The sequence below is a fragment of the Athene cunicularia genome (assembly GCF_003259725.1).
Source record: "Athene cunicularia isolate RWA chromosome 19 unlocalized genomic scaffold, athCun1 chr19_part1, whole genome shotgun sequence".
Taxonomy (NCBI): domain Eukaryota; kingdom Metazoa; phylum Chordata; class Aves; order Strigiformes; family Strigidae; genus Athene; species Athene cunicularia.
In genome coordinates this window covers 1851358-1878502 of record NW_020799124.1, presented here as the reverse complement: position 1 = coordinate 1878502, position 27145 = coordinate 1851358, and the positions used below count along the sequence as shown (strand labels likewise).

Below are 27145 nucleotides of genomic sequence, written 5' to 3'. Positions count from 1 at the left end.
GTGCAGGGGGCTGTAGCAGGAGCGGCCGGTGCTGCCGCGTTCGGTGCCAGCACTGCGCCGGCAGGTCAGTGGTGCGCGGGTTCAAGCGTACACAGGGTTTGCAACTCGTGGGGTGAAGTGAGTGCCCAGCGGTGGCTGCGCGGTGTCACGGTGACAGGGTAAAAAAGTCCAACCTGGAAGTTGCTCGTGGTTGTGTGAGGATCCAGGCAGAGGTGCAGGAGGTGTAGGCAGGGCTGAAAGAGCTGCCATCTGCCTGGAGGGGCTGCACAGCTTCGGTGCTGTCCCCGGACACAGGGCCATGCCTCCTCACGTGGTGCATGGAGGAGAAAAGTCTAGAAGGAAGAAACATGAATGTCAGTAAGTGAGAAGCCTGAGCCATTCCCAGCAAAAATACCCTGTAAAAATGCAACATGTTAGAGACCCCACAGTGGAAAGCAACTCAATTCCCTGATGGTGGACAGCGTAGAAGCTCGCTGTACACGTGCTGGTGAATCAGGCCTGCTCATAGGAGCTGCCACATAGTCAACACTGAAAATGTAGTTGATGTCAGCACGGTAGATTTTTGCACTGCTGTGTCCGCGCCACCTTCAACCTGTTCGTTCTCTTTCTAGTGCTGCTTGGAGAACAAAACACGTTTCTGCACAATTGCTCGTAACACTGTGTTCAGCACATACATTCCCCCTGAAAGCCTCGGTTCAGGAGTGGTTTATATCCCCATCGCATCTCTTCTTGCGCTGTATCCCATCTCTCTGCATTTAGTTTCTTATACACAGAAGACAGACTGTCAGACATGTCAAATGGCCCCTGTTAGGAAGCTGCTGACAGCCCTTTTGCTTTTCTGTTCAGGACGCTCCGGGAGGATCTTCTCTGCAAGGGCTGTGTGGGAGACATCCGCAGGGAGAGAACACCCTTTTGGGACGTACTGGTTGGGGCAAGGCTTATGCTGCAGGTTTTACTCAGGAGCAAGAACACCACCGAGGCAGAAGAATGGAGCGCCTGGCCTCCTTCAGTAGTAAGTACCATAGGATGGCGTTTGGAAAAGACTTGCCATTGTTTAAAGACATTAGAGGTCGTCTAGGGGAGGGAGACAGAAAACTAGCAATATCTGGTCCACAGGGTCACTTCTTTGATCGAATTCTCAAGAGCGTGAGTACATGAATGGTTCAATGGGAATTTGGGTCCTTTTTCTGTCTACTTTTTATAGTTGGGCTAGTTTAAATCCATTTTCATGGAAAAACATGGCTTATAACTTGACAGTCTGTTTCTTTTGACTGCTTCACAGTGAACAAAAGAAGAAAAACTTGCAGCGCAGTGTTTCATTCCTTGTTCAGCAATCTGAGCAGTCCGGGGTTTGGACAGGCTGCAGAGCAATCTTGTTGGTGCCTTTGCAACCACAGCAATACGCTTTAGGAGTCTGACTTGAGGTGGATGGATGGGAGACTGCAGCCCTCTGCGCAGTATTCTCCACAAATAAGGCCTTGGGTCTGGTTTTGGTGCAGAACGCAAGTGTGGGCGCTGGATCAAATCAGCCAGCTAGCACAGCTCCTGGCATCGCTGCTGAGCGGTCCTGGGAGGCTGCGACAGAGAAGATTGTCCTTTGAGTCGCTGTACAGGTTTAGGTTTAGCCCTCAGTGTATCAGGTCTAGCAGGGATGCAGTGCCAGCGTCTCTCTTGCAGCTCCAGCCGAACCAGGAACTTCTAACAGATATTTGGAGAAGCTGCAGTAGGAAAGAGGTTTTATACAATTGAGTTCACTTAAAATTACTGGGCACAAGTGAATTTAGGTGATTGCAAAAACGGTGCCTTGTTTGTGTTGCATGAGATTTTACTTTTGGCTTCACAGATGACCCTTTTGATAAGCCTCCGTGCCGAGGTTGCTCTTCGTACCTCACGGAGCCCTATGTTAAGTGTGCTGAGTGTGGGCCTCCTCCCTTCCTCCTGTGTTTGCAGGTGAGTGCAAGGAGAAAAGCAAAGGCATTAATTTCTTTGAGAAAGTCATCAAAGGCCTGGCTGGTGCCAGGCTGTTCCATAAACGCATTAATAACTGGTCCCTGTAAACTTGTATCAACACACTTGTTTGCTCAGGGACAGGGAAATGACAAAGAAAATGTTGGAGGCTGAAGAACTGAGGCAGGAGCAGCTGCAGGAGATTTTTGTGAAGGCAGCCAAAGCTACCTAAAGACATGAGCCGGAGCTACCTAAAGACATGCAGTCAGCCTGACTGTAATGGAGCGTGCCACTGCATGTCTAGGGAGAGATTGTTTCTGTCATTTTTTATGGCGTGGAAGAGAAAAGCCATCAAGAAACACCCTTTCCCTGTCACGACACGTTTTTTTTCCTCACAAATGGAAAAGAAAGTTTGGGGAAAGTTTGCAAGACTGACAATAATTGTTTGTGACCAGTTCTTCAAAAATTATGTGTGTGATCTGATAACCACAGGACGTACTGCTAGTCTTAATCATTAAATAAATAAATGTGCATTATTCATGATTAAAAAATGTCACTAACCTCTAAAACTGTAAAAGGAGCTTGGCCTTGTGCTCAGATATGTACAAAATACACAAAAACATATTTTGTATGTTGGGTATATTTTTGTTCGTCTACCTGTACTTAAAAAAACAGAAATTTAACTGTTACAAATAGCTGCAAACCATGCTGGTGCTTTTTAAACAGAAACCCCAAGGTTGAATGGAAACTGTGTTTTCAATACTTAAGAAATGCTCTGTGCTCTCTTCCTGGAACAATCCACTCTAAAACATACCACCAAGCTTCTTTCACCTGCTGATCTTTGCCAGAAATACTTGAAAAACTATGTCAGTTCACAGGAGTTATGTCTTGGTGCAGTGGTGCGAAAGACAAGTAAGATACAAAGGCAGATTTAACACAACTTTAACCAAGATTTTTCTACCGTTTTATGTTTTTTTTCTAAAACGAAATTAGAAAAATTGAGTATCTTTTTCAGCATATCAGGTGATCGGTTTTGGATACCCAGTGGTCTGAGAATGAAAGGAAAAGAGACCAGTTAAAATGTTTTCAGGGCAGAAGTAAGACACTAACGTAATGCTAATCTTTTGTTCTACAGTGTTTCACACGAGGATTTGAATACAAGAAACATCAGAGTGATCACACTTACGAGATAATGGTAAATATTCCTTTTAGATACCACCTCCCTAATCTTGAGCTTTCGTAACTTCCAAGCAGTTAGACCTTTGCTTACTAATATTACACTGAAAAGTGAAGTGATATAATTCTTTGATTCAGACGTTTAGAACTACTAAAAAAAGGAAAAGTCTTTCTTGAAAGCAAAGAAAAATATCCACCTGGAACGTAATGGAATGCTTTTTTTACTGTGCCTAGATAGCACAATGCATCTCACTAGACTTGCAGCTCATTAACCATGTGAATCAACTCCTGTTTCTCTATTCTTGTTCTTTCTTCTCCCAAATTAATCATTTTTGAAGTCTTCTGTAAATTTTATTGTTTCATAGCATGATTGTTGCATTATTGATGGTAGATACAAAATGTAACGGTATATTCAGATCTGCAACCACAAACTAGTTTTTACTGTAGTTGATGACCCAATGACCTAAATAATTCAACAATTATTTGGTCAGGTTTCACGGGACACAGTAAAAATTTAAAACTACTGGTAGTACATACTGTGTTGTCCTGTAGTTTAGAACTTTTGTTCTTCATGTGGTGGATTCTAACAGAGGATCACAGCAGTGTGATTTGCTGTTTTCCTTCTCCAGACTTCTGATTTCCCTGTCTTGGATCCTAACTGGACAGCTCAAGAGGAAATGGCTCTCCTGGAAGCTGTGATGGACTGTGGATTTGGAAACTGGTGAGAATTTAAGTGGTTCAGCCAACTTCAGTAAATGATGGGTAGTTTTTCGTTTCACTTGATCTTACTGTTGAATACATCAGAATATTCAGTTGATTTATTGTGAGACACTTAATTTATCAGCTAAAGTGGAAGACTGGGGTAGCAGATTCTGTTTTCGGATCTGCTGTTAGAAACCTGAGGGAGTTGTTAAAGGCTTCTTGTGAGGTGCAGGACACCTCCAGCAAAGTACAGCGTTCCCCGAGTTCTCATTAAAGTCACTAGGTATCCAAGGAGCTCAACAGCATTTTCTGTGCCTCAGTTTACTCCTCTGTAAAAAACAACTGCAGAATTTCTTATCTCGCGTGGGTTCGGTTTGCTAACAGCTGACTAGTTAGGTATTGCTATTTTTGCAGGTTTCCTGCTTCTCTGTCGTATTTAGGATAGAGCACTGGAAAAATCTTATTATTTTTCCACGTTCTGTTAAGTTAATTTCTGGAGTTGCTACAGGAGTTTTATGCATTTGTAAATAAAGGAGATCTGTAGCCATGACTTAATGTCTCTTCTCCTTCATGAAAAAATAGCTGTATTAACAGTACGGAGCTCCAGACTTCACTGAAACAGAACTAGGAGTTCTCATGCATACATTGCTGTCGTAATTAACTGCAACCAGTTTGCAGTCTTATGTTCTGCAAGTATGTTGTCTAGTACACTTTGTCCTACTTAGCAATACAAGTAATGTTAACTTTTTCCTTAAACACTTGGCATTTTTCAGCCTTTACCAAATAAAGGAAAAACTGACTTTTTTTTTTTTTTTCCTGGAATCCCTTGCATCCAATTCTGAGTTTAATAGAAATTAAAATGATTGCTGGTGGTGGATTTTTAAAATTTTTTTTTGTCCTCAGCTTACACGGCCATTTCATTAAGACAAAATGCTTCGTATTTCTAGTCAACTACTTTTCCAAGAAGGTTTGGCAGAGATTTCTAGAATGTATTTTGTACAACCGTTTTGGTGTTTAGAAAAAACCTGTTTAACGTTGCTACATGAAAGAGGAAACCACTAAAATTGAAAGAGAAACTTTAGAAGCAGAATGCAATTGTGGACTTAGAATTTACCATTACCTGGAATTAGTAAAATGTATAAAAAGCTCGCAAATAACAATACTAAATTTAAAGCACCTACAAGATTTAGTGCATCCCATCAGCCAGGGAGTTTCTCGTGTAAAGACAGTGAATTGCATTACTCGCGACCACCAAAAAGTGCTGCCCAGCACTGTACCAAATATCTAGTTTCTTAGAAGACCTCTTACTTATTCTAACCTCTGTTAGTTTATCAGGGTAGGTATTGATACAGGCAGCAAGTGTTGGCTCAGTATTAGTACACAAAATGTGAATTCAGGCATCATTGCAGAGCAGTTCTCTGTACAAAACACGATCGATTGCTTGTCCAAAATTATCTTTTTGCACTAGAGAAAGACAAAACCCTGAAGATTTCTGTGTTCTTCATATTAAGCCTCCCCTTCTCCCCACTTCAGGCAGGACGTAGCGAACCAGATGTGTACCAAATCCAAGGAGGAGTGCGAGAAACATTATATGAAACACTTTATCAACAATCCCTTGTTTGCATCCACATTACTGAACCTGAAGCAGGCGGAGGAGGCGCAGCACAACGAAACAGCCATTCCTTTCCACCGTGAGTATCCCCTGCCCGCCAGCACCCGCAGGGAGCCTCCCCACAAGGTCTCTGCTCTTCCAAAACTGGCACGAGCTGCCTTTGGAGAAGGGCAAGCACCACACATGCAGTTTGCTTTTGTTTCCAGGAGAGCTTGTTCTAATGGCTGACTTGAATAACTATAGTAGTAGGGTTTTATTCACACTGTGTTAAATCATTGGTGTAATCAAATAGACAAGACTGCCAGTTCAGCGGGAAAAGGGAGGGAGTGGAGTGATCAGGTTCTCAAAACCAGAAGTTCCTGCTCAGCCAGTGGGAATGGTCACTCACAGAAATCACCACAGCAAAAGCCTGGCTGCACATGGACAAACTACCTCAAAGCCACTTCACATGTGGCACGGTGCAACAGCGTGGCCTTCAGGGCAAATACCAGTGTGAGTCCTCACCCTGATGCTGGTTCCGTTCCTTGTCCAGCAGTGTTAACCGAGAAGGGATTTCTACCTTTAGAACATTTCATCTGTGTACCGGGCCTGACTGCTGATGTGATTTGTGATAAAATCATTCCCTTTAAACTATGCGGATTTCACACCTCTATCTTTAAAACTGCCTTTGAAAAAGTGTATGTTAAATTTCAGCAATTTAACAAATTTTCACTTTTCCTTAAATTTAACATCTTTAGAATTCCCCCAGTCTAGTAGCTGTTCCATTATAAAGCTCCCCAGAATGGCTGGGTAAAAAGATTGCTTGGTATCTGGAGGTTTCGATTTCACAATAAAGTGGTTAGAGCTAAAGCTGTAGGAACTGGACAATTTTGGTTCTGTCCCTGGCTGTCATTGATTTTTTTATGTGACCCTGGGCCAAGACAAATTCTCTGTGCCTCATCTTGCTTTATCTGTAGCGTGGGACTTAAACTGCTTAGCTCCTTCACGAGTGTGTTGTGAGCCTCGGTCCATTATTGTCTGTAAAACACCGAGCTCCTCAGCTGGGAAGTGCTGTAAAAATTCAGAGTTGTATAGCTTTAATTGCAGCGCTCTGTAAATGGCACCCAGAAGATGGCAGATTTAACACCGCTGCTGCTATTAACTAAAAGAACTTGCACGCTGAGACTGAGTGATCTGCAGAGGTTTACTGAGGGGATGCTGAGCTCTGAAATGTAGAGTTTACGTTTTATAACCTATTTATTACCTTGAATTTCTGTGTTTGAGAGTACTGTGAAGATCTCAGATTACTGCATTTTTCTCTGGATGAACTTGGGTCTTTTTCTGAATGTAATGCTGAATAAAAGCCCAGTAAGGGTGTTTTTCTTCAACAAATTATTCCCAGGTTTCCTGCAAAAGAAACATCTCTTTACAGATCGTTAAAAAAAGACCCCAAGCACTACACAACCACTAAAAACCTTGATTTTTTTTTTTTTCAGCTGCTGATGATCCCCCACGGCCTACTTTTGATTCCTTGCTCTCCAGGGATATGGCTGGGTACATGCCAGCGAGAGCAGACTTTGTTGAGGTAAGACTCTCTCTTCTCCCGTTATTTTAAATTCGCTACTGAATGCAAGATTAGCGAACGCACACTTGTTTGCCCCTGCCTGTAGCTCTTTACTCCTCATAGAAAAACCCTCAGAAGAGAGGACAGGGCCGAGTGATTAATCCAAGGGTTTAATTGCAGAGGTGGCGCTGCGAGCCTGCGAAGCTGCTCCCGGCGCGGCGTGCGGGCTGTGAGGCACGCTGCTACCACCAGATGTCCAGTCCTGAATGGCTCTTATGTAAGCAGGCTAGATGTTGTGAATTAGATGCTCAGCAAAAGGGGTCAGCTTCAGCACGCTTCTGTTTCTTTCGCCGTAGAGAAGCACATGGGGAGCCCGATCCAAGGATGGCTTGAAAGACCTGCATTGTTTTCAGTGGTTTTAGCTGTGGGCCCAGCGCCCCAATTCCTGTTGCAAAACAAGCTCCTGTACATGAAGTAATGAATTCAGCCATATATAGGGGCTTGGTTTTGTACATTTGAGCAGAATTTCCACCACAGTGCGGGAGATTACTTGATTAATTCTCCTTATCCTGTCACAGCATCCTGCTCCAGTTCCAGCCATGGGGGTGCATATTACACATTCCCTAGTGAAAGCTCCCCTGTCGTGTATGTTGCTCAAGGTTGGAACCCTGTACAACTGTGTGCGAGTAAATATCTCTTTTCAGTATTATGTATACTGAAACTAGATCCCGATTTTTTAGTGCAAGTTAGTGACAATTTACTAATCACCTCTAAACAGGAGTTTGACAACTATGCTGAATGGGATTTGAGAGATATTGATTTTGTAGAAGATGATTCAGACATTTTGCATGGTAAGTCCCATATTTTTGTACACTGTCTGAAAACAATGTTTCCAGAGCGCCTACACAGCATTTCATTGGGTCTCTTTTTACTCTACACAAGTTTTAAAAAGCGAACATACATTTTTAATGATCTCACTTCTGTGCGCTGGGGTTTAAACACTGGCATTTCTATGGTCCTTACTTCCAAATGTCCTTTAAAAGCTCTTAATCAACTTTCTTACAAATGGTATTTATGTATAAAATAATGCACTTCACTCACTACTGAAATGTAGCCAGTTGTAAAGTAGAACATGATTGAAATCAAATAGTCTCCACCAGTAGTAGGCATCTCTTTAGGAAAGACACGAATGTTTTATCCAGTAGAAACTAGAGAAAGTTTAGCTAAGTAGAAGCAAATTATCTGAAATAGCAATTTGAGGGAGCAGTACATCACCGTTTGAATAAACAGTTTGAATAAAACCACTGTTTTAATAGACCTACAGGCCTATTAAAAACCAGAAACATTAATTCCTCGATATTATTTCTCCTCCCTGGCTGAAAGATATTCTTTCCATCTACAGAATGTTTGTGAGCACATAGCAAGGCACAACTTTTTTTTCTGATGCAGAAAGAGGAACGCTTTCTTCTCTACTGCTAATACCCCTTCCCCCTGCTATATCTAGTTTCTTAGAAGACCTCTTACTTATTCTAACCTCTGTTAGTTTAGGAAATCGAGTATCAGGGTAGGTATTGATACAGGCAGCAAGGAGGTGTGTAGATTAAGACTATGTGCAACGCGTTGAAGCTGTTCTGCTCTCTGAGTTGTGTGTTTTTTCATCAATAAATACGGACTCTGAGTTACAGTAGCACTAGCTGTATGTGCCAACTCTTTTATTGTGAAGAGGATGGCTGTCTGATGAGTCCAGTGACTGCTACTGGGTTTCTGTGAGCGTAGCTGCTTTAAGAATACCAAATATCAGGAATTATTAAAACGACATTTTAAGCCATAGAGAAGAAAAGATCCTGCTTTTCCCCATGTTTATAAGGACATCTAGTGTTTAAAAGTACTTCAGAATTCTCCCATCCATGTCAGGCAGTTCTAATTTAAACCCTTAGCATCCCTTGGAGCAGACAAATCCTGTTACAGACAGACAGCCTTTCCCAACTTAAAAAATCAGTTTGAAATTTAGCAGTGTACACAGAGCTTTAAGGAATGCACACTCCCTTGGCTCAAAAAAGGTTATGAGAATCATATGTCAGTCTCTTCCCTTTTAATGTTTACTGAAAGGGGGACTGGCTTGTGGGCATGTCACCGATTCATCATGTCACCTCTCTACCATTTATTACTATTAAAAGATACATTTTCTTGCTTCCATGTCCTATTCGGAGTCCTGGTAAGATGAAAAGGCAAAATAATTTCCTAGTTCTGTTCATTAATTGATAGCTTAATATTCATTCAGGCTAGTTTACTTGCACTGTCTTCCGTCCCCCTTACACGTGTCCTCCTCCCACTGCACAGGTCAGCCATTTAAGATACCTCCTGTTTAAGTTGTCAGTCTGAATGTAAAAATCAGCTTTCCTCATGTCTTCAGAATATCATAAAGCTATGCAGGGCCAGACCCTTTGGTCTCTCCAGCTCAGTGTCCTCTTAGTACCCCACAGCAGACGCAGGGGAGGAGAATGTAAGAAAAGGCAAGTATAGACAGATACTTTTCCTGTCCTATCTTCCACATTTCCTGCAGTGAAAAATTTAGAGAGTTCTTGAGCCATAGGTTGTGTTCAGACCATTTGGACCAAAGGATCTGTCCTCCATGAACTTAGCTAACTGCTGTTAGAACTGGATGTATCTGTACCCCGTAACATCCTGTAGCGGAGAGTTCAACAATCGAGTTAGGAGTTCCACAATTTAATTATGTGCTGTGTGAAAAAATACTTCCTTCTGTCTGTCAAATCTTTTGCCTGATAATTTCATTGGATGTTCTCTAGTCCGTTCTTCAGTTGTCTTCAGTATTTAGTATGGGATGTCAGGCATTTGCCCTGGGAAGACTGTTTGGCTGAGGTTATGGAGCGTGACCAACGACATTTTCAAACTCTTAGCTCAGGAGCTGGCATATTCCTTCCCACAGCTGTCCGAGATCTGCCCACGTGAGAGAGAATGCCTCTAAAAAATGAAGTCCCAGGGTCTAGCCAGCTGTTTTTCTTTTACATGAGGCATCTGGGGGAGAGAACGAATTATTTTCTAAAAAACTTTGGAATTGGATCTTTCCCTTCTCCGAGTTAATACAAAAAAAAAAAAAGAAGGAGCTACATCCTCCCCGTCCTGCAGTTTTAAAGATCTCAGATGCTGCCTTTGCTTGAGAATATTTTGCAACCTAATTGTAGGATTTCATACGGTAGAAAATGGCTCAACGTTTGGATCTGAAGGCTGGGACGGGCATTTGGTTGACTTAAGAAACCCTTGTGCTTTCTAGTTAACAGGAGGGGGGGCGGTGAGGCATCTCCTGATCCCTCCCCAGGGTGCCTGTCCCTCTACTTCCAGGCAGCAGCTCGAGCCTGCCTCTCTACCCCAGCCCTGCCCCCTGGCAAACCCCTTACACTGGATCTCACAGAAATGTCCTTGAAAAGCAGCCCTGGGGCTGGCTTCCGCACCTGCTTGAGACACATTTTTGCTGCACAAACAGCAGACTTTTTGTTTGTTTGTTTTTTAAAAGGTAAAGATATAAAACAGGGTTTTAACACATTTTATAGCCCAGAGAAACCCAGATAGGGCCTTGCAGTGTAGATGAAGTCTCAGGTTTGTGAAACAATCCTCAGTTTGTTTTCATGACATACATTAAACCTCACCAGGTCCAAGATTAATTTTTGAAAACTACTTTTATATTCTGTTTTCAGAAAAGCTACTCAAGCTAGACCCTGAGAACACACTGACCAGAATAATTTCTATGGTCTCTCTTTCTTTCTTTCACAAGTCACAGATCAGTGCTGCAAAGTCGAGGTTGCACATAACACAGGAATGTTTGATGCTTTCATTGGAACGAAATTCCCTCTTCTTCCCTTTCCTCCACATTGCTCTGTTTTTCTTAAAATTTTGTAAAAAACGCTTTATAAAAAGTTCTAAACTGCTTGACCTCTGTTTTCCTGATACCATTGCATTTTCCCTGTTATATTTTCCTGTGTCGCTCTAAACGAGTTCTCAGTATTCCCACAAGAAAGGAGAGTGCAATTTAACACAAGGTGGAAAGGCTCCCAGGCAGCCTTTTCTGAGGAACACAGAAACCTGCACCTGCTGACTCACCAGCTCCTCCCACCACACAGGAGGTCACAGGCATCCGTCAGTCACTTCTTGGTATCAGCGAGATGGTAGAAATTGTAGGAAATCTCTCCATGTTTCAATTAACTTCTTGAACTGTGAACTTTTATTCAGTACTTGTAATAAGTGCATGCAAATACATATTGCAGTGAAACAAAAACATAAGGGACAGATCAAAAGAAACCACTAGTTACAAATCTGATTCAGCCCAGAGTGCTTGAATATTTTATGGATTACAAATTTTCATCAGACTGAATTATAACCTTAGTAATTTGTCTTTTTTTTTTTCCCTTGCTTTTTCTCCTCATGTAAATGATTTTTACTTCTAACACTGGAAATTAATTCTAACACTGGAAATTAATTGCTGAAACAGCAAGTTGAGAAGTGAGTGGAAATAGACTGCGACTCTGTACAGTGGTGAAATTTCATTTGATAAGATACGAGGCAGTCGATGTCCTTCTAAATATTACATGATGTTTATTCTTCTGTGGAGGCTCCTGCCATGCTCCAAAGGCAGACACTCTGTTTGCCCGGGGTCCTGCTTTCCTCTAGGGAGGGTGAAGTTGGATTGTAGCCATTAAGTTTCTACCAGCCCAGGCACACACTGGATACACAGCCTGTTTACTTTGATTAGTTTGCATTCTTCCCATTATTTGGGCCTTGCATGCCAAACAGGTTAGCTAGCATGAAACAAAGGTCTCACTCATTAGTGCTCAAAAAAAAAAGTTTTTGCAGACCAAATGAGGCTGAAGAGGAATGAAAAGCAAAGAAAATGTTTTGGACACACTCTGGAGAAACCAAAATATTTTGATTTTTTTGGAATGAAGAAAGGAGCCTTGAATTTCTGCCTATCACTGGGATCCTTCCCAGTTACTCTGACCGTCTCGAAGAACCTATCATTTCCCAAAATGGGCACTCTGAACACAGTGTCAGCTTGGATTATCTTAAGTTCCCAGTACAAACAACTGCCTCCCTAGTACGATCCATGGGGAAAAGCACAGGCAAATCATTTTCATTCGAACAGCATCTCTTTTCTCATTTCAATGCAGCATGTAACAGTGTAGTAGTCTGAGTTATTCATGCATTCCAGATTTTGTAATCGGCTGTTCCTGTGTGAATATGTCTATTAAAAACAAAAGCCTCTCCAAAAGTGCATGTGGCAGCAAATACTAATTTTTCTGTAAGCAGAAGCTCCATTTTTTTTCCCTTCATTTGTTCTCGTGCTTGTTCCTTCCCCTCCCCAGTTGATCATAATTTCTTGCAGAATATCATGCACTCAGGTGAAAGCATCAAAAAGCGATGCTTATAGGTGCATAATTACTTGTGATATTTATAGAGGTTCCCCAATGCAATTTCTGCATGTACTTATTAAGTTCTGCCCACACAAACCCCAGAAAATAACATGTTAGCTTAGCTTGCAGAGAGTTTAAAAATATAAAAATATTTTCCATAAATTGGCACCGATTCCAACACTTAGTAATATATTTCATTCATGCTTAACTTGCTGCCTTTCCCGATTTCTTGTCCCCACATTTAAGCAAGAAGGAGAATTTGCTACCAGTGCTTGTTCTTAAATTAGGAAACTTAAATACCTATTGATGAAAACACACGATGATTCTTGAACACTGGTTTTGCAAGAAATTTGCAAAAAGAAGTAAGAATCTTGTACTTCTGTCTTCGTATGTAATCTTTTACTCCTAGATTAGCATCAAATCGGTTTGGTGTAAATTGAAGATTTTTTTTTTTTTTTTTTTTGCTAATACAGAATCAGCAAGTGTAAGTCAAAACTGTTGGCTCCTGAGCTGATCCACACAGCCTTTGGGCTTCAGCTGTCCCTGTTTATAAGAAATTTTATTACCCAGAGGACTGCACAGATGAATTGCCTCGAGGATGGGGGCTTCCTGGTGTTTACATATAAATACATCTTTTAAAATAGACACATAACCACACTTCTTTCTTAATTGCTTTATCAATTATTTATCGGAGAGTGCAATCAATAAGCTGCCAGTATCAGTTTTGCTCTTTGCTTGTAACTACAGAGAGAGGGTTGTGGATTCTGTCACACTTGGGCCACCCCTGTTCACACAGCACGGTGGGCTGAAGGGGGACGTGCTCTTGCTTAGTTTCTCTGCAGAGCATAAACCCACTGTCAAGTCTTAAGCCTCTTCCTTCTGAGAACATATTGAAATGATTAATGTAAAGGAAAAAAAGCCAAGCAAGAAATCGGCCAACTCTACGCTTATTTAATGACCTCGGATTTTTGCATTATTTAACAAAATGAGGGAAGGAAGGTGGTAGGTGTCTCCTTATCTTTTCTTTCAAGAATTTACAAAAAAAGTTTATTAACCTAGTGGTTACAGGAAAAAGAAGCTGAAGGATCTCCAAGTGGATCAGGCAGGCTGCAGAGAGATTTGATTTTGAAAAGGATGTGACTTCTAATGAGCACAGCTTTTTCCTGTGCTTCTCCGCGTTGTCGTGAACTATTCTCTTTGTACTTTTGGCAGACAGATAAGTTTAGAAGTTAACAAGCTAAAATCTTGTAGATGTTTTTAAGAACTGTTAGCAAAGGCTACTTTGAATCTTCACAGTTCAGAACTGTGTCTTTCTGGTTTTCGGAGTTCCTTGTTCTGTGCAAAGAAGCGTCCAAAGATGATACCTCAGGTCTGATAAATTTGCTTTGCAGGAGAAGGAATACTTAACAACTGCATGCATGAAGGAACAATTAAGTGCTAATAGTAAAACTGTCCAAGAAGGAAGAGGAAAAGCGTTCTCAGGATCTATGCAGGTTCATTGTTTACAGGCAGTAATGTATTTGCAAGGACTAAGCGAGACAAAGCTGCTACAGGTAGCGTGTACACGGTCTGCAGAAGGTTAGCCTCTAGTGAATTTATGCCCCTGTAGAATCGCCACAGGATTTTTAAAACAGCAGAATGACCATTTCAACCTACCATGAACTTGAAAATTGGCCTAATACGGCAATTACTTATGTATTCTGTAATTTATTTTTTTTTTATTTACTTTGCAGCTCTGAAGATTGCAGTTGTAGATATCTATCATTCCAGGTTAAAGGAAAGACAGAGAAGAAAAAAGTGAGTTTTCAAGCAATAACTGTGTTCCTTTGCTTCATTACCATGTTTTGGTCCCCAGTGTTGTCCTAATACTAATCATAATTGATTTCCTATAGCATCCTTCCAGACAACCCCCATGCATGGAAACCTTCTGCTGTGAGATTTGCATCCCAGGCTTCACCTTGGATGTGTGATTTTCCTGCTGTGCACAGATTAAGATTAGGCACGTGGCTTTCAGCCCAGAAAAACACAGATTAACAAACCCTGAGATTCACTAGTACACGTGGTTGACAAAGGACCTCTCCACACCGTAACTCTCCTTTAAATGCTCAGAACAAGTCACTAATTGTGAAATGCTTATCTTCCAGTCCTTTTTAACGCATGAAAGTCATGTACACGGTGCTCTTCATATTACTATCCCAAATCCAGTTATACATAAATAACTCAAGCTTCTCTCACACCTTAGGAGATCACGTAGCCATTCTGCAGAATGAAAAACTGAAATACTCTCTGGGAAACGGGTCACAGGTCCAGAGCTAGGAACCAGAAAAAAGAGGCAAATCTCTGTTCATTTTGTTCCCTCTGTAATGCCGATGGGCTGCACATAATTCATTTTCTACTTTAGGGAAAAAAAAAAAAAAGCAGCTGCCAGTCTGTGACTAATTGCTAGACCCCCACGTTCTCTGTAGAAATGCTTGCATCGTTATTCTTCATTCTTAGTGGTCCATAAGTTAGTTTTCCACAATGTGTAATGGAGATAACTATATTGCTGACATGAGTTTGAATAATTTATTCAGTTCATTTGACAGCTTTCTAGAATGACTCAATCTATTCATTAAATTCAGTTTTATTATAACTTTCAAATACTTTGTTCAATATTTAAAATTATATCTTGCTGTATTACTCCCTGCTGGAAGAATTAGTAATTTGGTGTAAAACTCCTCCATTCCTTCTCCTCATAATGTAGCATAGTTCTGCTGGATGACAGGTTAGAGTTGATACGTATTGACTTGGTTCTTTGTAATTCATAAATAAAAATATTTATGTGATATAATTTCCATTATGATAAATCATGGCATACTAAAAGAAAGTGCCATAAGGCTCAGTTACGTAACTCAAATCGGTGTCAGTTTTTGTAAAGTTCCTACAGCAGGATGGGACAAAATCTGGAAAATGACCTAAAGTGCTGATGTCAGTCTCAGAAAAGCTTCTCTACATGGGACAGGAATATTCTTTTACACATACTAAAGAAAATGTAATGGATTTTATTAAAAAATATATAAATATATATATATTTTATTTATATATATATTATATATATATAAATAAAATATATAAATATATAAATTCCAACCTGACCCTGACTAGCCCAACTTTGTAGTATCTCTTACCATTAGCAGAAGTTGGGTGCTTACCAAATCACCCCATAGCAGTGACCACATGACATCTGCTGAAACCTGTGACGGGTGTCTGTGTCATGCACTGTGTAAATATCGTACCTGCCTTTTCACTCTGCTCACTTCCCTGATCCTGTCAGGAGCCCTTCAAACTTACGAGTTGCCTAAATCATCTCCCTCTTTCTAAAATCTAAGCTGCCATGGAAAAAATTCTTTCATCCTGCTCCCAGTGGTGAAATTTACAGTCCATCTCTCACCCTTGCTCTCGTAGAAGGACGTTTGCCTCTCTCTGTAAGCTGGAAATCACGCTTCACGAGACATTCCTTCACCTCCAGTTTGGGAAGGGCAAGTTACGAGACACTGCAGATGCAAAGTCTGTGCCTAAAGAAGCAATTTCAAACCTTTAAAGCAACTGTAGCTCCCTTTGTACTTAGTGCTGAGAGCTGGACTGATGCACACCGCTGCCCAGAATTTACCCAGATTAAAGCTGTGCTGCAGCACTGCACCATGTTTCTCAGCTAGCCAGCTCAAGGACTGTGGAAATTTCACACACGTTTAGATTTAGACCCTTCTGATGGTCTAAATGAAAAGTTTCTTCGGAAGCCTTTTTATTTATGAGGTAGTGTAAGAGTTAATACCTTTTATTAATACCATTTTGCTCTCAATTACAGAATTATCAGAGATCATGGCCTAATCAACCTCAGAAAATTCCAGAGTGAGTATCAGGTGTAACTGTTTCACTTTAAAGTGGCCTCTACTCCTGGAGCAAAACTTGGCATGTTCACTGTTTCCAGCGCAGCAGTGTGGTTTATTCATACTGGACCGTATTCAGACGGTCAGAATTCCAGCAGATTTCCTGCCCCAGCTGTTTCCAACTGGCTGGCTCGAACTGCTCCCAGCTCAGTGTCTTAGTTACTGCCTCAAAATTGCTCTTCAGAAGTATTTCGGTCTCCACTGAGTCGGGAGAGAGGTGAAGGTGAAATCCAGGCCTTTTAAGTGCATCTCACTATTCCAAGAAATTATAACATTTAAATATCATCCTTTATGCTTTTAAGGGCTGTGTAATTTCGTTGCTTTTTTACTCACTAATTTGTAGTTGCGGCCCCAAAATGGCCAAGAAGTGCACCAAATGTGGATCTTCGGGCACTTCACAGAGACTGGTAGTCACTTCAGGTTCCAGTGAATTTATTTTCTTCTCGCAGTAGGAGTGATAAAGGTGTGTCACTTTTTTTTTTCCCCGCTCTAGTTTTGGAAAGACGATATCCAAAGGAGGTTCAGGACCTTTATGAAACAATGCGACGATTTGCACGAATCCTCGGACCTGTAGAGCATGATAAGTTCATTGAAAGCCACGCATGTAAGTATTTTGAGGATGTTAGCATGTATGCTCTTCAGTAGGCATAATGAGGGGTTGCATCATCTACAAACTTTCCTAAATAGATCCCACTCCTGGAGGGCAGGAGGTTGCTTTTCCTCTTCCTCCCCAGTCTAACTACCTCAGAAAAACAAATAACATTTGTGGTTTGATACATTAAATGAGCAAGCAACTGGTTTTTTCCACTAAACTGTGTCTTGAGTTCTTTGTTTGATTTTGCAGTTGACTGAACATTCTGGTCATGTATTAGAAGTAGTGTTTTCTTATCAAAAGACCATTATTCATTTACTCGGACTCTATATCACTAAAAGAACAAAATCCCTAAAATTTATATCTGTTGAGAGATTGGGAGCTGGCAGCAAATTGTGAATTCTGTGAAAGGTGCATGTTAAACTATTACATGTGTACATAATTATATAGTACGGCTGTCATTATGGCCCTTACCTTGAAGGGAGAGGCATTGTTCCATCACCAAATCATCTTGAGTCTTTATGCATAATCATAGCATGCATTTAGTCAAATTCCAGTACGAGTCATTACATCCTGCTTAATTCTGTGACTTAAACTGGGAAAATTGTTGCTCATTAGAAGGAACAAAGCATTTAAATAGCTGTGACTGTATTTTCAGGGCACCCTGTGTGAAATACCAAAAGTATGATCCTGCAAAATCATGAGTCCCACATGTGAGCATGAGTCCTGGAACCTCATTTTGTTGTTGTAGCGACAGCAAAGTCCTCAGCTTGACCCGACAGTCAAGTACCCACATTATACAGATCTCCTGAGTAGTATGAGGAAGCGAATTCGAGACAAGCAAACTTGCTCACCGTAAAACTAAGCAGTGCCTGGAAGCCAGCTGATAAAAGCTAGACAGTAAATATCTCTGAGCAAAAGAAACATGGATATTTAATCTTAGTGACTGCAGGAAAAGAGTTGTCTGCAAGGAAAAATTTTGGAAGGTCCAGTTATGAAAATCATAGTTCAAAGACAATATTAGGTGCTGTAAGGAGCCTGGATGGAGTTGTTTCTCAAACCTATTGAAATGCCTCCTGGAAATCCTACATGATTGTTATTTGCCTTGTGCAGGGCATGGCAAAAGAACTGTCAAAGCATGGAGATAAAATAACTTTTCTCGGCACGCAAATGCTAGAAACCAGCTTTAAATCTGTGATCAGGGAGCGCGAGGACACAGTGGGTTTGAGATGTGGCACAGACTTGTGCAGAGACCCTGTCTGTGGTTCTGTGTACTTCAGAGCAAAATGAGGAGACAACTAAGAACTAGCAGTGTTTCTAGTGGAGTTCGCTGCCTTCCCTGCTGACCCACATTTGGGTTTTTTTTTCATTTCCCTTCTGCTTACTCTTTTGGTAAAACAGTGGAATTTGAGCTGCGAAGGGAAATAAAGCGCCTACAGGAATACAGAGCTGCAGGAATCACCAATTTCTGTAGTAAGTACCTGATGCATTATTCAGCCCATTCCCATTCATCAAGGTGTGGAAGGGTGATTTTACAACATGTAGGATGTGTTGAATAAAAAGACATTTATTTTTGAAATGCATTTGCCTGGCTCTTTAACTGAACAAGGCATTAGCGTCAGTCCAGCTGTGGTTTTTTTAAAGTTAGTTTGAGCCATCAGCTTGGAGGAAGCTGCCTAGCAGAGCTCTGCTTTAGTCACCACTTTGCAAAAGATGCAGAAAAAAAAATAAAAATGTATGTCATGGCACAGTGGTCTCCAGTGCTTTATCTCTGGGACACTTGCACTAGCTATCAACAAGTGTGATATCTGGGGGGAGGCCTAAGACCTCTGCGTAAATGAAATGCCCTGTTTTATCCTGGAATTGGATCATGGAAGCCTTTTTTGTTTGATTTTGGCCTGAAATTAATAGGGGGAGGGGTGCAGGGTGGAATCTAATACCTTCTGATGCCAAGTAGTTGTCATGAGAGAGAATAGCAGAGTCTGGTCCAGAGCTAGAGAACAGTTTCTCACTTATTTCCTAAAGCAGAAAAAACAAGTCTGCAAATGTTGACCGAGGCAGCTGGTGAGAGCGTGGTATCTGTTTGCCACAGGTGCCAGAACATACGATCACCTCAAGAAGACGAGGGACGAGGAACACCTGAAGCGCACGATGCTGTCGGAGGTGCTGCAGTACATCCAGGACAGCAGCGCCTGCCAGCAGTGGCTCAGTCGACAAGCCGATATGTACGGTTACAGTAAGAGTGGGCATTGGACATCCCTATGCTTTAGTCACACAGGGGCACCAAACACCTTTTTCTGTCCGATATAATGCATTCCCGGTTAATCCCAGCAGGATCAGCCTGCAAAATTCAGAAGGGCAAGAAGCTGGCTAACAGTGGTGCTTGTTGAAGTGCAGACAAGCAAGTGAAGAGTCAGGGCTCAGAATCTCAGTTTTCTGTATTTTATATTTCGGGAACTTAACTGCTGTTAATAAAGTCATGAAGGGAAATGAGGTCTTTATGGATATTAATGAGGGCGCAGATGACACTTGAAATGTTTCAGGTGATTTTAGATGCAGCAGCATTATTAATGTGTAGTCACCCTGCACAAACACTTTGATTTAAGGAGCAAGCTGCGATGCAAAGGAAGTGCATCCTGTATGCCACGTGGGCAGAGAAGATGATCTCTAATTTCCCCTGTCAGCCTTCACTGCATTTTTTATTGTAACCCCTGCCCTCTCCCCTTTTTTTTTAAAAAAAAAAACAACAAGTTTCAGACATGTTCTTCAATCTGGGAGTGCTAAATATTTAGAAATCCAGTTGATTTGAGATGAGAGCCTGGGTTATGCGAGTTGAATTGTATAATTATTAGAAGTTGGGGGGAAAGTAGTTGCAGGGCTCATATATGCTGTTATTCTTAAAAAAAAACATGAAGGCAATTTGAAAATTTCCTTTCTTTTCAGAGATTCCGGCCTGACTCCCACGGTACCAGTTCCCTCAAATTCAGGTAACTGTTAGGTGATAGTCTGTGGTAAAACCCCACCTGAACGTCAGTCGTAGCATTCGGACAGCCGCGGGAGAGTGGCTCTCTTGCTTGAGTGCTAAAGCCTCAGTCCTCAACCGTCACTGGTTAAACACTCCTGAAATCAACATTACCTCAATCTGTAACTCATTCCACACACAAGTCCTGTGGGATTTTTTCCTGAATTTCTATATTTTTCTGACTGAAGGGGGAAAGCCCATCCTAAAGCTACATTAACAAGCAGGAAAGAAAAGAATTTTCACGTGAGAAAAAAATTTTATCTTTGAAAGATAAAGCTTAGCCAGGTTTTTAATGAGGCTGTACAGCACATACCATAGCAGTAAGACAGAAAGCAGATTTGGGAGGGAATAGCACCAGAATACCCAGGGTGAAGAGAACAGGGTGATGTTCCAAGGTAATAGTACACCCAGAAGCGGGTGACATAACACTCAGAACAGGGTAACATTGCACCCAGAACAGGGTGGTGTTACACCCAGACAGGGTGATGTCACAGGGTGAGAGAACATACAGAACTGGGTGACTTTACACCCAGAACAGGGTGATGTTGCACTCAGAACAGGGTGACGTTGTACCCAGAACAGGGTGACATAACACCCAGAACAGGGTGACATAGCACCCAGAACAGGGTGACTTTGCATCCAGAACAGGCTGACATTGCACCCAGAACAGGGTGTCCTAACACCCAGAACAGGGTGATGTTGCATCCAGAACAGGGTGACGTTGCACCCACAACAGGGTGACGTTGCACCCACAACAGGGTGATGTTACACCCAGAACAGGGTGACTTTGCATCCAGAACAGGGTGACGTTACACCCACAACAGGGTGGCATCACACCCACAACAGGGTGGCATCACACCCAGACCATACAGGTGCCTGAGAAGCAGACACTAGTTCAGCTTCAGGCCCTCCAGGGTGACAGACTGAGACGACACAGGTTGCCTCTGCAACTTCAGTTTTCCTTTTCTATGAATATCCCTTTATAGTCTTTAATTCTGTAAATCACAAATCCTGTTTTTTTCCACCAAGAGGACCCCACTTCGTTCAGTGCCCAGTAAGGGTAGATTCAGGGGTCAGTCAAGGCCCTCCCGAAGAAGACCTCTATAAAACCCCACCTCATTTGTTGGGGTCACAGGGTGGCGTGGAAGGAATGAGACTGGGATAAAGTTTTACTGTAGGGCTGTTAAACGTTGCCAGGGGAAAACTGGCTTCAAGCTCTGTCTCTATATCCAGTTTTTATGTGGATGCTAATAACCCCTTGAACCAAACTTGTCAGAGGTGGACTCTATATATTCTTCCGCATTTCTGCCAGGAGCCTTTTAAATTTGGGTCAGAATACCAAGCAATTAGTCATTGCAGGATGCACTGCGTTTTAAACGTATTTGGGGATCACTGAGATCTGGTATTTTGGAGAGAAAATAGCCCTGCGTGTCTCAGGCTGGGCGTGCAGAGGCCATGGAATGGGGACAGTATCCCCCTGCCTGAAGGGCTGGTATGAAGAATGAAGTTAATTTTTTGTCAAGTATTCAGGGGCCCGTGAAGGAGGGGAGCCCGAGAGAACATGAATTGTTTTTTGCCCGTGGAACTCGGATGGCATGCGGTGTTTACAGCCAGTATCACATGTTGAACAAAACCCAAACAAAATGCCATATAGTTGCTAATTAAGCGAACATCCTGCATACTGAACAAGGCAGGGATGCTGCGGAAAAACTGCCACGTGTCTATATAATTAAAGGCTGCATCATACTAAATATACAAGAGGGTAAATTAATGTTGCTTAACTTTACTTCTGCATTTGACTTTGCAGCCTTAATATGTTTTCTTTAATGTAGTTTGCATGTGTGTGTTATTTCCTGGGTTTATAAAAGACTAAACCCAAATTCTGTCGTGTCTCATCATAGCACGCTCGTTCCAAGCTGTAGAAAGAGGGAGCAGTGCTGGGAAATAACTTCTACACCTACCAGAGACTCACTACTCCACATTCTTTCTCGTCCTTCAGTTCTCTCTCTGACCAGGCTCCCCAAACCCAGCCAGGCTCCCATCTGTTTCCTACAGATGCTCAGGAGAAAGAGAGAGAGAAAAGATCCCCAGTCCCAGAGGCAGGACCCGGACAGGGCAGGATCTGGAACAGCAGCCAGCACAGTCCTTGGGAAAATGGAGCTGCGCATGTCCCTGGAAGTCATCGCTTTGCCTGATCTGGGGAGTCTGTCCTGGGATAGAGAGACCCATCTCTGACAGTGCTAAATACACAGCACATAGCACAGGGGCAATAGGCTGTTTAAAAAAGTAAATAAATAACCCTAGCTTTGTTCTGAGCTCTGGAAGTTAAAAAAAAAAAACTATTAGAAAAAAAAAAAACAAAAACAAACCTGCAAGTAGACAGCCCTTGTGAAAGTTTAAGCTGCACCAGTTAAAGTTCAGCACTATCAGACTACCTTGTGATAGATATTTCTTTCAGTATTGTTTGTCGTGACAGACAAAACTCCACAAACTGCATTTGCTTTACAGTATCTGCATCGTATTTAAAGGCATTTAAAGAAAACTCTGCCTCCTGCCAGCAATGCCAGGGAAATTGGCTGCTGTCGGAGCCATGAGCCATCTCGGCATCCTGGCAGGGCGCTGGTGTCACACCTGGGAGGCTGCTCACACCCGGGGCACACCCTCCCCGCAGCACCCACCCCCTGACCCCGGCTGCAGGAGGCGGTTTAGTCAGGAGGCACAGCCCAGCTTAACCACAGCCAGTGCCAGGTGACAGAAAGCTATTGTCCTCCAGTTCCTCCTAAAAGCCGGTGAGCCAGGGTTAACAGCGCCAGAGTCCTCGCGCAAGCGTTCGCAGCCCTTAACTCTGCCAGTTGCAACATCAAACCTTTTATCAAATCAGTGCAGATTTTATGTCAAGCCCTGAAAACCCTTGTCCACAAGCACTTGGATCACACTGGGTTAACGTCACGGGGTTGAATTGCCTCTGTGGTAACACATCTAAGGAACAACCCCGGCCAAAGCTCCGTGTTTGTCAGCGTTCCCCTTTCTTGTCTCCGCAGGTAGACGGAGTGCCCCACCGCTGAACCTCACGGGTCTCCCGGGGACAGAGAAACTCAACGAGAAGGAGAAGGAGGTGAGGAAAGGAATGGAAAGAGAATCTATATAAAACTTTAATCTTCACAGTGCAGGGGTGTTCACACCATCTGCCTCAGGTGCTGTGAATATCACCTCAGCTTTATGCCCTGACTACGCTTTCCTGCTCACAAAAATCATTCAGGTTTTCCAGCTGGCTCCTTAATTTCAGTTCCCGTACCCTGCGTACAACATGGCTGCAGCAAATTAGCTTATTTAGCAAAGAAAGGTGGAGTGTGCCAAGGTGCTATTACGAGCTATTACAACATCCAGAGGATGACATCCTCTCTTCCTCCGCTGTGAGACGAGTGAGCAGAAGGGTCATTTTTTTCTTAATGAACATTGGTTTTAAAATTGGTAGAGGATTTCATCAAAGGCTTCACTGGGCACATCGCTGAACCTGAATAGCGGAGCTCTTTCTGTGTTAGAGATCTCACAGCCAAACCTCAACCAGTCACGGTTGGTGTTTCACGGTAGCACTGATGCAAACCATGGAGGCAATAACGGCGCGTTGTTCTTTTCATGTTTTTTCCACATTTCTGCTTTACAAGGCATTTACCAAGCTTTTTGTATGCACGTGTGGAATCCGGCTTGCTTTAAGCTGTGGGTTGTTGTCCCGTGCAAATGCAACGCAGGGGCAACATTCATGGCTCAGCTGCTTCAGCAGCCCAGTGTAGGCCTGTCCTCTCATTCAGCGAAAGGCAACACTGGAAATTATTGAAGTTAAAAAAAAAAAAAAAAAGTCTTTTAATAGAAGCCATAATCTGTCCTTAGATTGTCCACAAGGCAGAGTTCGGGGTGTGTGAAACGCAGACGTGTTTCAGACTTCTCCCTCTGTGTGGAAGCTGTTTCCCCTTCGCTGGAGATGGCAGCATTGAAAATCAGATCACAGATTCGCCATGGAACATGGCATTTCTGGCTCCACTCAGCTTATAAATAATTGTGACTAGGACATTAGTGTATATGGGGAATCTGATTTCCTCGTCAGCTGAGACATAAAGTCTGAGTTCCTCTGAATTCTGCAATTTCCTATCAATGAGGAACAATCATTAAGCTTTTCCTTATTAAAAGGAGGAGACAGCCAGTACCTCCACTGGGAGCAATACAACGCACCGGCTCGACGGCGGCTGGGATTTGGAAGCTCAGTAAGAGCATTGCAGCCTCACGGCAGAGCAGAGGGGCTCTTGAGAGCAGTTCCTTCTCCCCAACTTCCACACGCATCATGCCCTCCCTGCACGGTTGCCATCGCGGCCTTCTGGAGGGGGCAGACGCTGTGTGCGTAGCTGCTTTTGTAGAAAGGTATTAAAGACTTAGTCTGCAGGGGATTAATAGACAGATGCCCTCCCTGGCTCTGGTCCAGCATGCTGAATTGCTGGTTGCAAGTCTCTTTGGCATGTGTACTTCCCTTGGTTTGTAAAGAACAACGCCCACACAGGACACACTCATAGTTACGCTCCTGTGAGCCCAGAGCTTGCTTTCATCCTCCTAGTTTGTTTTTTAGGCAGGAATGTTTTTGAATGCAGGAGCCAGCAAGCTGCTCCCCTCCCTACCTGTGGATCGAAACGGCTCGTAATGCAATTACTGTATGCCTCCCCCATGCAAAAAAAAAAACCAACCCAAAACCCACATTTAAAATGTTTTCTGAAAAAATATTCACAATGTTACTCCCCCAGCAGGGATCACAGAGTGAAAGAGCATGACAAGTGTTAGTGTTTATTAACTTCACCTTTTGTCTTCCAGCTCTGTCAGATGGTGAGGTTGGTCCCTGGAGCCTATTTAGAATATAAAGCTGCTTTAGTGAACGAGTGTAACAAACAGGGAGGCCTGAGACTAGCGCAGGCTAGAGCACTCATCAAGATCGATGTGAACAAAACCAGGAAAATCTATGACTTCCTTATCAGAGAAGGGTACATCACGAAAGCCTGAGGACAGACACGGGCGCGTTGGCTGGAGCAGACAGATGTGGAGAAGCTTTGAAGTCGCTTTGACAGCGCTGAAAGATTTTAACAGTGTTGAATGAAGGACATTTCCTTTTGTTTAAAATCTTTGGGGGCTTTTTTTTTTGGGGGTTTTTTTTTTTTTTTTTGTAAAAACAAGTAGGGAGCTTTGTTAAATTGTGTGAATACTGACATTTCTTTGTCTGGTTTCCTTTCGACTCTGCTGTTTAACACTGCTGTTGTCAGAATTACGCTGCCATGTAGCGCTGGAAAGAATCATACGCCATCTAAGCTAGACTTAAATGTGAATGGGCATTTATTTCTAACACCTCCTGTAACTAAAAAGGGAATCACGGTACTTTTATGCTGACAGTGACACAGAATAAGGACAGAAGAGCAGCACGCAGCGAGAGTGACACTTTGACTTTGTGCGAATACAGGGGTATAGAAATGCAGTCCCCTCCCTTGTACTCCCTCCTAAAACAGCGGCAGCTTTCAAAGGAGATAGCACATGCCTGAGGGTATAAAAATAGAGTTTGCAGTGGTCCACTCTTTTTAACTTAATTGTGATAAAGGATGGGAAAGGACATTGCAGGGAAGCTCCTCAACAGTTGTTACTTTTATGTGATATTAGCACATATCACAGCATGAGAGCACTCTACAAACCAATAAGCTTCATCTCCTTGCTACTGGATTTGTGATAGTCAAGTTCTCTGTAATCCCTCAGTTTAAGTCTTCGGTGCTCCGGCTCGTTGGAAAGGCTGGATGTTACAACCAGAGCAGCCTTTTGGAACACAAAGAAAGACTCTCTGTACCCTGACCTTCTCTCACAGAGATAACAAGCAAAGAGCACCACAAACTGCCCAGAGCACACACTTCAGCCCTCCTGCTCGTGGGGCCTCTCAGCTTAACCGCGTCGGCGGCGACTTACCCAGTTGACCAACAAAGCAACAACGAGGTGCAACAGGTCGCTACACACGCACAATGTCACGCCGGATGACCCATCGTGGGGTTTCAGAACAAAACCTTTGTATTGGAAAACACAGCCGGATGATGGAGATGGTTCTTTTCAGATGCAGCTTGGCGTGGATCACCAGACAGTAAAGTCTTCATCAAACAGCTTCCATTGCTAATGTATAACGCCGAAATAACGTCCCATATGTAACCTGACAGCCAAAGCAGGTGGGATGGTGGGTGCTCTCCAGTTGGGGATCTCGTGGGAGAGCTACAGCTATACCAATACCTACTTAAGGGGGTTAGATTTGGGTGGTTTTTTTTTCCCCCAGAGTAATTATCCTGTGTACCTGAGGTGCTACTGAATGTGAAGTATTTTGATTTATAATAAAATCAAAATGGCTTGAAACAATCGTACATTCGCGTTCCTGGACTCTGAGTGGGACTGTAAAGGTCACGCAGCTGCCTGTATCTGTATCCATCAGCTTCCAGCCATGAGAGAGAGATAAATGCCCAACAGCGGCTGTATGGATGCGACCACTAAATTACCTAGAAAATATCACTATTTAAAGAAGAGCAGCAGTAATAAACCACATGTTGAAGATTAAAGTCTGTAGCAGTTGAGACTGTATAGACTGGGAATGCCAAGGGAAGGGACAAAGTGAGCTGTAAATCCTTGGGAATGTTTTTTCCCTGTTGTCTTTTAACATTAACCAAACAGCTGAACTACCTTTTCCTCTTGCCTGGTCTCCTGTGCTGCAACTTGTACCAAAAAAAAAAAGCAGCAGATGAGTCAAATACACGGAGATTGGCGACATCCTGCCCAAACTTCAGCGACCTTCCTTCACCCCAGAGTGACCCAGAGAGGACTGTGAGCATGACCTGCTTTGGGCACTGCGAAATAATTTGCCCATCTGGAAAATGTCGGGGGGGAAAAAAAAATCTCCGGAAAGGTGAGAACTGTGATAAACTGCTCAGGAGGGGAACCAGAAAAGAGGCTTTTCTTTTCCAAGGTAAGAGGGCATGAGGCAGTGGGGAAACGGGGCTGGGATGTTTCCCCCGAATAGCATCCATCAGCAGGTTTCCCCCTTTCACAGGGCATCTCCCAAGCAGGGAACAGGCCCCCAGCACGCCTGTGCTGCCGTCAGCCTCTGCTGCTCCTGCTGCCTTTAATTGCCAGGCCCTACCGCCATGTCC

The 27145-nt window shown here is 42.8% G+C and overlaps 1 protein-coding gene across 1 annotated transcript; it reads left to right on the top strand.

Annotated features, from left to right (window-relative positions):
- The first annotated feature begins 826 nt into the window (after positions 1 to 826).
- On the top strand, positions 827 to 27145 carry TADA2A (transcriptional adaptor 2A). The gene is made up of 16 exons (XM_026861646.1): positions 827 to 1012; positions 1844 to 1950; positions 3083 to 3142; positions 3753 to 3844; positions 5359 to 5516; positions 6913 to 7001; positions 7759 to 7831; positions 14137 to 14200; positions 16248 to 16291; positions 16823 to 16933; positions 18323 to 18394; positions 19014 to 19146; positions 19865 to 19908; positions 22985 to 23058; positions 24798 to 26961; positions 27029 to 27145. Exons 1-15 carry the CDS (start codon positions 988 to 990, stop codon positions 24981 to 24983), a joined length of 1332 nt encoding a protein of 443 aa, XP_026717447.1. The 5' UTR covers positions 827 to 987; the 3' UTR covers positions 24984 to 26961; positions 27029 to 27145.